At 44.2% G+C, this 9,996-nt stretch overlaps 1 protein-coding gene and 1 long non-coding RNA gene across 2 annotated transcripts in view; both read right to left on the bottom strand.

The window, feature by feature from the left end:
- Positions 1 to 240: 240 nt before the first annotated feature.
- LOC115511733 lies at positions 241 to 3,937 on the bottom strand. The gene is made up of 2 exons (XR_003968154.1): positions 1,178 to 3,937; positions 241 to 794 (listed from the first exon to the last, which is right to left on the bottom strand). It is a non-coding gene; the product is annotated as an uncharacterized LOC115511733 (long non-coding RNA).
- Positions 3,938 to 5,851: 1,914 nt separating this feature from the next.
- Positions 5,852 to 9,996, bottom strand: part of AGPAT5 (1-acylglycerol-3-phosphate O-acyltransferase 5) — a 61,631-nt gene continuing 57,486 nt past the window's right edge. The window contains exon 8 of the mRNA XM_030312058.1: positions 5,852 to 9,993. Coding sequence (XP_030167918.1) covers positions 9,768 to 9,993 — 226 coding nt within the window. The 3' untranslated portion in view covers positions 5,852 to 9,767. The remainder of the gene's footprint in view (positions 9,994 to 9,996) is intronic.

Raw genomic sequence — 9,996 nt, 5'->3', positions numbered from 1 at the left:
GGATAAGTCACTTATATCTAAGTCGGCTGTCTGCAAACTGACTGAGGCTTCAAGGCGGAGATGGGCTAAAGCCTTCACTGTGCCCTTGAACAGCAAGCTGCTTGCTCACCTACGAAGCGTGGAGGGACTCTGGCGAGGTCGCCTAGACCCTGAATTAAACATCAAAAATGAGAAGACAGGCGACTCAGCAGCCTGGAAAATCCTTATCATCGGTGGGAAATGTGTATATACACACATACACATACGTATTTCGTATATTTGAAAGTAGATTTACATATCATATATGTTCTTTTGTACGTATTATATTCCTTACAATAAAGTCACATCAATACTTGGTGATTACGGTTCAAACAGGCGAAGGCCAGGAAGACCAGGCTCTCGTTCCATCTCTACCACTCGCTCCCTCTGCCTGGGAGATCTTAATCAGGTCCCCGCATTCCCTTGTGTCCGGACGGTCGGTTCTGTATCCGGAAAGTGAGACAGTGGGCTTGATTCCTCCTCTACGTTTGCTCCCACAACTCTCAGGTTTCCCAACGGCATCACTGCATTGAGCTATTTAGAAATCGATCTTATAGGTAACCATCAGCCTTAACCTACAGTGCCCACATTATTTACTAGATAAAAAGAACATTCTTTCAGCAATGCAAGCGGAATCCTCTGGTTTCCTACACACCGCTCAGGGTTATTAGCTGCTGCCTTGTGAAAACTCATTCTTCTGCTGTTGCCATTTTTAATGTGTCTTCTGAGGCCACTGCAGACACTGGTTTTCAACACAATTCATGCCAACTAAGTTCCTGTGGGAAGAATAAAAGAAATAGACAGAAGTAACAAGATTTTAGTTCTTTATTATAAGCAGATGCACCAGTAAAGAAATACTTCCACTAATTACTTGGCATCGCAGTACCAGGTACCGTTAACTGATTACATTCATTTAGATACATTTAGACTCTTCACTTACAGATGATGAGAGTTTACTGATGCCCTGCACACTTGGACTAGTGATCAAGGAAAAGTGGTGACTTCTTTAACTAGTGATGACGATATGATATGGAATCATCCTCACATAACACAGCTTAAACAAAATAACCTATGTGCCTATATTTAACATTTTTAAAATTTGGTAACATTTAAAGATAGAAAAAAAAAAAAACCCACCAAGAATAGGATGATACAGTACCCACTGTAAGCCCAAGAATGACACAGTTCCGTGTTGCCATATTTCTTCAGATTTTGTTTCTTGGTTGTGCTTTATTATCCCAAACGCCGAGAATTCCTTGCTGATCCTTCCAAATCGTAACTTCCGTATCACTTATGAAGTATTTGTTGAGTGTGCCACTTACTTTTAAAAGCAACCTGTTGGCCTCAGACTGTAGAAACATGACTGCTTTAGAAAAACTTCAACTTGTCGTCATCTGATAATGCAATTGATCGAATCGCAAAACGTCTGGCCTCAGATTTCCATCTACTGAATAGACAAACCGTGCTCAGTGCCTAATAAAAGCTGACAATTGTGGTAGACTCTCAGGATAGAAAAGTCTAGCAAGGAATCCAATGTCAGACATACACACAATTCCTAATTTTCCAGTAGCCACATTTAAAAACAACGGGTGAAATTTTAACGGATTTTACTGAACACAATATATCCAATGTTATTATAATATGTAATCAATATAAATACTACTGAACTTCATTTTTTTAAAAAACTAATTATAAGCAATCTAATTATAAGCAAGTGCATTGTACACTTACAGCACATCTCGCACACTTTGGGGCTCTGTGGCACACGGGATCAGGGTCACCACACGGCCAAGTGCAGGTGTGGCTCCCGCATTCCAAGAGGGAAGTTGGGAAACCGTACTGGCCAGGGGTTTGCCGGGTAAGGGGCTGTGGAGGGTTGGGGGGTGAGGGAAGGGGAAGCCGCTGGAAGCAGAAGAAACCATCCAGTAGATTCGCCTGAGGACACAGGTGGGAGGTGCCCCCGCGTGGGGCCCGTGGGCCAGGAGGCCACTCGTGCAGGAGGGAATGACAGATGGGAAGGTCGACGTCTCCAGCAACGAGACTCCGTCCGTGTCACAGAACACGCGGCGGTCCAGATGGACGTGACCCACCGCAGACGAACATTTCTGTGCCCTGCACCACCTTGAAGCCAACCTCAGTTTGGGCCTTTGCTGCTTTATGTTTTACTGGAGCTTGGGGTCAGTAATACAATAGCGACACGACAGGGCAGGTTGGAAAGCCGGCAGACGACCAGGAATTACGGCCTGGTGAAGACAACCAGAGCCAGGAACTGGCAGAGAGCAAGGCACGTGGCGGCATGCTCTGTAGTGGATTTATTTGTCACCCCAAATGCACCTCCCCTCCTTTTTTTTTTTTTAAATCTCAACTTCTAGAAACAGAGAGAGGGGAGGAAATACAGAGACAAAAACAAAGACATTAGCACACGAGAACAGAGGATACCTTGTTTGGGCTGTTTTTAATATACTTTATTTCACGTCACAAGGTCAAGTCTGTGTTTGTCACACGCCGAAGCGGACCAACGTACCCATAACCTAAAAGCAAAAAGTTGCGAGTTCTAGTATACGGCAGAACCCACTTGCAGACGGACGTACACGTGGGCAGAGTATTTGAGGGGGTTTCAGCAAAAGGCACAAGGATAACAGAACTTGCAGTCCACTACCCAGCACTGGGACGTCGGGCAGGGGGGGTCGGTGCCATCACTGGGACACAGAGCTGGCCGAGAACCAGCGCTATCCAGAGGATGTGACAGAAACGAATGCAGGTACTTTACGGAGGTGACCCGCCTAGGGGGCAGGTCCCACCATCAGAGTCTCTAGCTTACAATGAAGGCATCAGAGACCGGGAAGGAGATCAAGTTCCCACAGCGAGCGAGGGGCAGGTCTGGGATTCAAGCCCCGGGGACCTGGCCCCGGAACCCGTGCTCCCCCCACCACTCCTCCCCCAATCTCCTTCACAAAGAGACGTTAGAAGATAAAATGAATTCTGAAGACCCTTGTTTCCACCACGTGAACAACAGAAAGCCACGATTTTGAGAGACGCACGAATGTGTAACCGACGGCGGGGTCCAGGTTGACTCGGGGGTGCCCTCGCCCTCCGGCTCGCCCGGAGCACAGCAGCACCCTCCCTGGGTTGAGGGGAGCCCCCTCCTAGGAAGGAGGACCCCCGCGGACAGCCCGCTGATGGTCACACCGCAGGGAGGGCCGAGTCCAGCGTGCGGAGCGACTGGGCCTTCCTGTCGCCCCCTGACCTGGCTGACTCTGCCGAACCGGCCAGTCCGTGGATTCGGCTGGAGAGCAGTGCCCCATTTGGACCGGGGTCTGCGAACCACGACGCTGGTGCGGTGACAACACTGTGGGGACAGGAGGGGGCACAACACGTAGCCGCATGCTGCTCTGGCTTGGTTGGGGGGGGGAGGATGGGGGGAGACGAGGGCTGTGATGCTCACAGTTCTGCCTGGCTTTCTACTCAAAGGCCAAACTTCAACTCCCACCATTTGGAATAAAATCAAACCAGCCGAAGCAAGCACACACACCCCCGGCAGGTGTTCTCCAGGCGGACACGCTCTCCTCTCCCGCGGCCCTACGCCCTGACTCCCCATGTCCTCCTCGGTTCCAAGTCTGTTCCATGCACACTTTGTTCCAAGCGCTCTTCCTTCCAAACCGCCTTCTCGCTCCATCCTGGTCTCCACCGCACGGACGAGAACTCACCTCCCACGGCGGCCGCGACAAAACACTGGGACGGGGCGTCCACGGGGAGAACAGATCTCTGTCATCTCCCCTCCACACCCTTCCAGGGGCTTTACACAAGAAGGGCACTGGGGAGGGAGAAGATCCAGGGGTCACGAGCAATGAACTGTCCGTACATTGTAAAGAGGGGCGCCTGGGTGGCTCAGTTGGTTAAGCATCCGACTTCAGCTCAGGTCATGGTCTCATGGTTCGTGAGTTTGACCCCTGCGTCCGGCTCTGTGCTGACAGCTCAGAGCCCGGAGCCTGCTTCGGATTCTGTGTCTCCCTGTCCCTCTGCCCCTCCTCTGCTTGTGCTCTGTCTCTCTCAAAAATAAACATTAAAAAAATAAAAAGAAATTATAAACTGACCTGACCCAAATAGACAATAACTCAAGTGTGCATGGACAGACCACTGAATGACTGAAAACATTTCAAAATAACAAGTGCTAACGATCATGTGTTTGAATTCCAAACTGCATCAGAGAAGAATGGACTTATTCACACACTGTAGAAAGTAAAGCCAAAACGATTTAGGAAGAATTACAGTAACGTCTCACATTTATGTTGAACTTTATATAAAAATGCATTTTTACTATTATCTCCTTTGACTCGCAGTAAACTCTAGGAGGCAAATAAGCAATCCCCTTATTTTATTGATAGAGCCCGGAGCCTGCTTGGGATTCTGGGCCTCCCTCTCTCTCTGCCCCTCCCCCATTCACACTTTGTCTCTCTCTCTCTCAAAAAAAAAAAAACAAAAAAAAAAACAAAAACAACAAGGGCTCAAACAGGGAAGGTAGTTTGTTTAAGGTTATATACATGTAGTGATGCAACACAGACCATTTTGTAGTTTGGGATTTCCCATAGTGAGTGACCTTCAGGGGAACAATTTCAAATATTACTGTTCTCTGTGCCACTATCAGGAAAGATCTTTGAATCTATTTGCCATTTCGTATCATCTTTTGCCATGGTGAGGGCTGTGCTACCAACACAGGGGACAGGCAACAACCCCCCACCCCCACCCCAGCCCTCAAGCCCAACATGGAGTTGGTTTGGAGACCATGAAATTTTCTCATGAAAGATAGAGAATCTTTCCTTTTGTAATCTCTGTATTGTTTGATTTAGACTTTAAGCAAAATATCTTTAAGTGACTAAGATTACAGTTATGACCACCTACTTTTTAAATTTTATTTTTAGAGAGAGAGGGAGAGCACAAGCAGGGGAGAGAGAGACACAGAGAGAGAGAATCTTAAGCAGGCTCCGTGCTCAGCACAGACCCTGACGCGGGGCTTGATCCCATGACTCTGGAACCATGACCTGAGCCAAAATTAAGAGTTGGACACTCAACCCACTGAGCCACCCAGGTGTCCCATGACTATCTACTTCTAAAGGCATTTAGGTGGTATGAAATACATCTTTGTTAAGCAGGAAAGAGTGGGCAGACATTTTTCTACTAGAAATATTAGTGTGACTTTGGGTATTTTATTCAAACTCCAAGTCTCCGTTTTCTCAGCTGTAAAATTGGGAGCAAGAGTAGTTGGAGGACAAGATTTAGTTAGCACCTGCCACATTTCATGCCCTACCTACATCCAGAGGTTTGGTAACTTACTGCATCATCAGCAACCCTTTGAGGTAAATATATTAATTATTATCACTATTTGACAGAAGAGAAAATTGGGAAACTTTCAACAGAAACATGAAATGGAAACCGAAACATTAACCTGTCCGAGGTTGAATCCCGAGTGGTCGAAGCAGGACCCAAAACTGGTCTTCGGCCTGTACTTGTTGACCTGTTGACCTCAAGGCTGAGCCGGCCTGCGGCCTGGGGGCCACGTGTGTGGAGGGAGAGAGCCTCAGAGGAGGTTAGCGCCCTGCCCGGCAGACGGCGAGCACTCAACACATCTTGGCAAGTATCAAAACAAAGTAAAATCTTAAAATAATGTATTCTGTAGCTATTGTTTGGCAGTAAAACATATACGTATATAAAACATACATATTATCACATATACATGAAACGACTATCGTGAAATAGATGTATTATGTATCACCAAGTAACTTCTGAGATTTAGATTTTCCTTTTCCTTTTCTGGATTAATGAAGCACCAATAAACTCGAGAACAGAAATCACAATTTATTCCGAACACATCATAAGGAGCCAAGACTGTTAGTCAAATATTCCCTCCTGCTGAACACACAGAGAGTATCAGTAGCATTTTTTTTTTTTTTTTTTTAGGACATAATGATTTATAAAAATAAAATTGCAGAACAGGTCTTTCTTACATATTCACATACAAAATCACGAGCCATTACTAATTTGGATGGAGTAACGGACCATCAGAAAACATTCACTGCGAGTTTGTATCACCTACAGGATCCTACTTTCCTTTAACAACAGAAATAACTCAAGCTTTCCATCTGGAGTGGCTTTCTGAAAAATAACTTTGTGTTTTTTTCCTGCTCAGGATAAGGTATTTGTCTCTTTGACCTCATGCAGGACTACACCAAGAGTGACTCCCCGGTTGGTAAAAGTTATGGATTTACTTCATTGCCCACAAATTGGAAAATGTGTCAAATGAAATCCTGGGGATAATGTCGTGCCGTAACTACTCCCAACTAAGTCAGTAACTGTAGATCTACCACTTAAAGATATCTGAAGGAAATTTTAAATTTGATTACATGGTTATTTTACCTACATAATATCAAATATCTGAACGTTTCCAAATTAACAATTTGTATAATGCCAAGCATACTAACTGATTAGGCAACATTCTAAGTGAGCCAGTCTTTAATCTGAAGGTATGTGTAACTCACAATAAAAACTGGTCTAACCCCTCCCCCTGCCCCCCAAAACCTACTTATAAAGATATGTAACTTACTACACGGTGGTATCTGGAGTGTCGGCCATCTTGTCTTTCATCTAATACGTCAAGAACAAATACTACTATGGTTAAAATCTATTTGTACTATACATTTACAATTGTGCACACGAAATAGCACCGTGACAGACATTTCTCGAGCTTCTTAAATGAGTCAGATATGTATCTGGTAGTCCCTTTGTATCTATTCCTGATGGCACATTTTGGGAGAGGACAAATTTCATATAGACTGTATTTTTATAATGGCCCATCTATTTAAAAGATCACTTTACTGACAAAGATTCATTCAGTGAATGTAAAAACAAACCACACAGCATTACAAAAGAAAAATAAAGCTTACATAATCTGGATATAGAGGAAAGTTGGTATGACTATAAATGAAAAAAAATCCCCCAGAAATGAAATAAATGGAAGAAGTCATCAGTATGTACGATGTAAGGACCAGTCAGATGGCCCTTTCCCTACCAACCTGGAAGAAGGCAGCAGTATGTGTGATGTAAGGACCAGTCAGATCGTTACTCTCCCTACCAACCCGGCTAAATTTAGGCATTGGACAAATCTCAGTGAGATACCCTAATGATTACAGAATTCTCAAGCAATTAGTACTTGCTATATTCACTGTATAAAATATGAGTTTATATAACAAAACTAATATATTGCTTCACAATTTTGAGTACTGTATTTTTTATACTTGTTCAACATGTAAGAAAAAATATTATAATTTTATAAATTCAGAATGCAAGACCAGCCACGAAGCCTAGTCAACGTAACAGAAGACCAATGGGGAATTTCTGGGTCGCAAAATGTTAAATAGCACAGACATTAGAGACAGTGAAAGATTTTATTTTTTCTTTTACTTTCATCCAAACACACCCTTTTCTGGAAAACATAAAAGCATGCACATTGATGGCATTCTTATAAAGAAAAACTAAGTAATAACTAAGCTGCAAATGAACAATAATAACAGAAACACAGGCTTAAAAGATATGTGAAAAGATTTACAGGGAGATACAGGGCTCCTAATTTTAGAAAGTAAGAATTCAAGTCATATCAACACATGTTAAAAAGAAGCTTCTAATTTCCAAATATTTTAATACAAAATTTTTAAACTAACAAATATATCTTATAGAACTCTTGTGAGAATATAAGTATGGTCATAAGAGACATGATGTTCAAAGTGATCTTATGCAGTTCACTGTAACTTCTTATGATCAGTTATAATCAACATAATTCCAATGATATTTCTTCTTAAAGTTTAAATTTAGAGCATATCCATGATATTCAAAGTAAGTTACACAACTTACATTTACTTTGAATAAATTAGAAATCGGTTCAATCTTTAGGACTGTTTAAAAAAAGTATTAACAAAGACGGTGAGACTGATTTAAATCTCACTTTACAGGTATGAGAAAATCACAATTTGGCATGGGAACACTTTTCAGAAGTTTTACCTACACCCCCATGCATAAGGAGACCAACCATATCCTGCGGGCACATGTCCATCCCCACACACACAGACACACACAGACACACACAGACACACACAGACACACACACACACACACACACACACACACACACACAAACCAGTTCAGACTACCCAGAGCTTCAAAGGTGCTGTCTCACACGGCCTGGTCTCTGGGTCTGGAGAGTCAGTCACACAAAATTTCCCTTACTTATTATTTTCATTTTGCTCATCACGGTTCAGTTGGTGTGTTTCATCTGGGGACACTGGCACGAGTTTACAACAAAAATCCATCAGGCAGAAATGTTACCTTAAGGGACTAGTAGGCAACAATCCAGTTTAAGTCAGCCACAGGCCATAGTTATTACTTCCTGACTGAAAACGGCTCTTGTTCTGAGGGGGCACGGATGAACTGTGTGGGGACTCCCCACTAAAACTAGTGGGGACTCCACGAGTTCATCCGGGCCTCGCGGGCTGAGCCTGTGGTTCACTGGCTTGAGGAGGGAGACAGACGAGCGTCTTAGCCGCAGCCACTGGGGCGGGCTCAAGAGAGCCTCGCCGACCAAGTTCAACCCGCAGCAGGACCGAGGCCGGCTCCATGCTTCTCCCCTGCGCCCGTCCTGTGCCAGGCACCGAGCAGCACGCTGCCAGGAGTCCAGAGGAAAAGAATTCAAACACGGTGGAAATCGACCATGATGCCAGGAAAAGCAAAGGCTTCCGCCGAACCCAAGAGTAATAATAGGCAAAAGGCACATGCTCGGAAATCCAGGCGGACGTGTGAAGGCTCCCATCACCTCAAGCATCTGTGGACTCGGGTCCCACCAAGGTTCACAGTGACTGTTTTGATGTAAAAATAACAGGAAGCCTGAAGGCTTTTAAGCAATTCTGGCGCAGACACTGGGACGTACTGAGGGCTCCGCTTGGCTCTTCAGAACGCTGGGCAGCGTCAAGTGCCGCGACAGCGGGCCAGGGTCACGCCTCCAACCGAAACTCAACGCTCACATTTGACACATTATCCTTTTGTGTACAATGCAGGGCGTGCAAATTAAGCTGCTTCAATAAATATTAGACATGTTAATTACTCTGCAAAGAGAAAATAAGATCAGCTAATAATACACTACAATCAAAGCATGCGCAAACCACAGCTTCTTCCCCGCAGACATTTCTTGACCTTTTCCTTGCATCCTTCTTGATACATAAATACAATTTCCTTCATCCACTTGGAGACATTAAGCAAAAGGCAAAATAGTACACAGCTGCAAGATACTAAATACTTCGGTGATGAGAGTTGGGACTAGTCAGGTTGTAAAAAACTAAAAATAACGAATACGGTGAAATACGCTGCAAATTAACGTTCATGAATGCAGCCATCTGAGTCACGAACCGATACCAAAGCATACAATCCTAACCATCTTCTGAAGATGACACTAGATCACGGAAACACCAAGGATGGCAGAGAGGTTAGCTTTCCCCTTCCAGCAGCTTGTTCTAAAGTTGCAAAACCACGTATGTTTGCCCAAGACCACCTGCAGGTCGGCTTTAGTCAGAAATTCTATTTTATCCAATGTTCAATCAACAAGGCTTTATTTACACTTCTTATTAAATTCAGGCAACAATCTGATGTCCCGTGTGGCTGCCAACAGTAAACCGCGTAGCACAGTCCACTGCCTGGACACGGCTACTTGTTTACGCTTTAATACTAACCCACAAGCAGCCGATTAAGGTTCCATAAACCCACGTTTTCACATAGAGTTTCCTTCCAGCCTCGGTCATAAGCATACCAGCAGTCAAGCCACTTAGGATCAGTAATGATGGTAAAGTCTTCTTGAGACTTAATTTAGAATTAACACTTTCTCCGGGAAACTTGTTTCTTCTTTCTGGATCCAGTGAATCATAAAATTCTATAAGCAACCTA

The sequence above is a fragment of the Lynx canadensis genome, chromosome B1 (genome assembly GCF_007474595.2).
Source record: "Lynx canadensis isolate LIC74 chromosome B1, mLynCan4.pri.v2, whole genome shotgun sequence".
Lineage (NCBI taxonomy): Eukaryota > Metazoa > Chordata > Mammalia > Carnivora > Felidae > Lynx > Lynx canadensis.
Note: the sequence above shows the minus strand (reverse complement) of the source record. Positions and strands in the feature narration are given on the sequence as shown.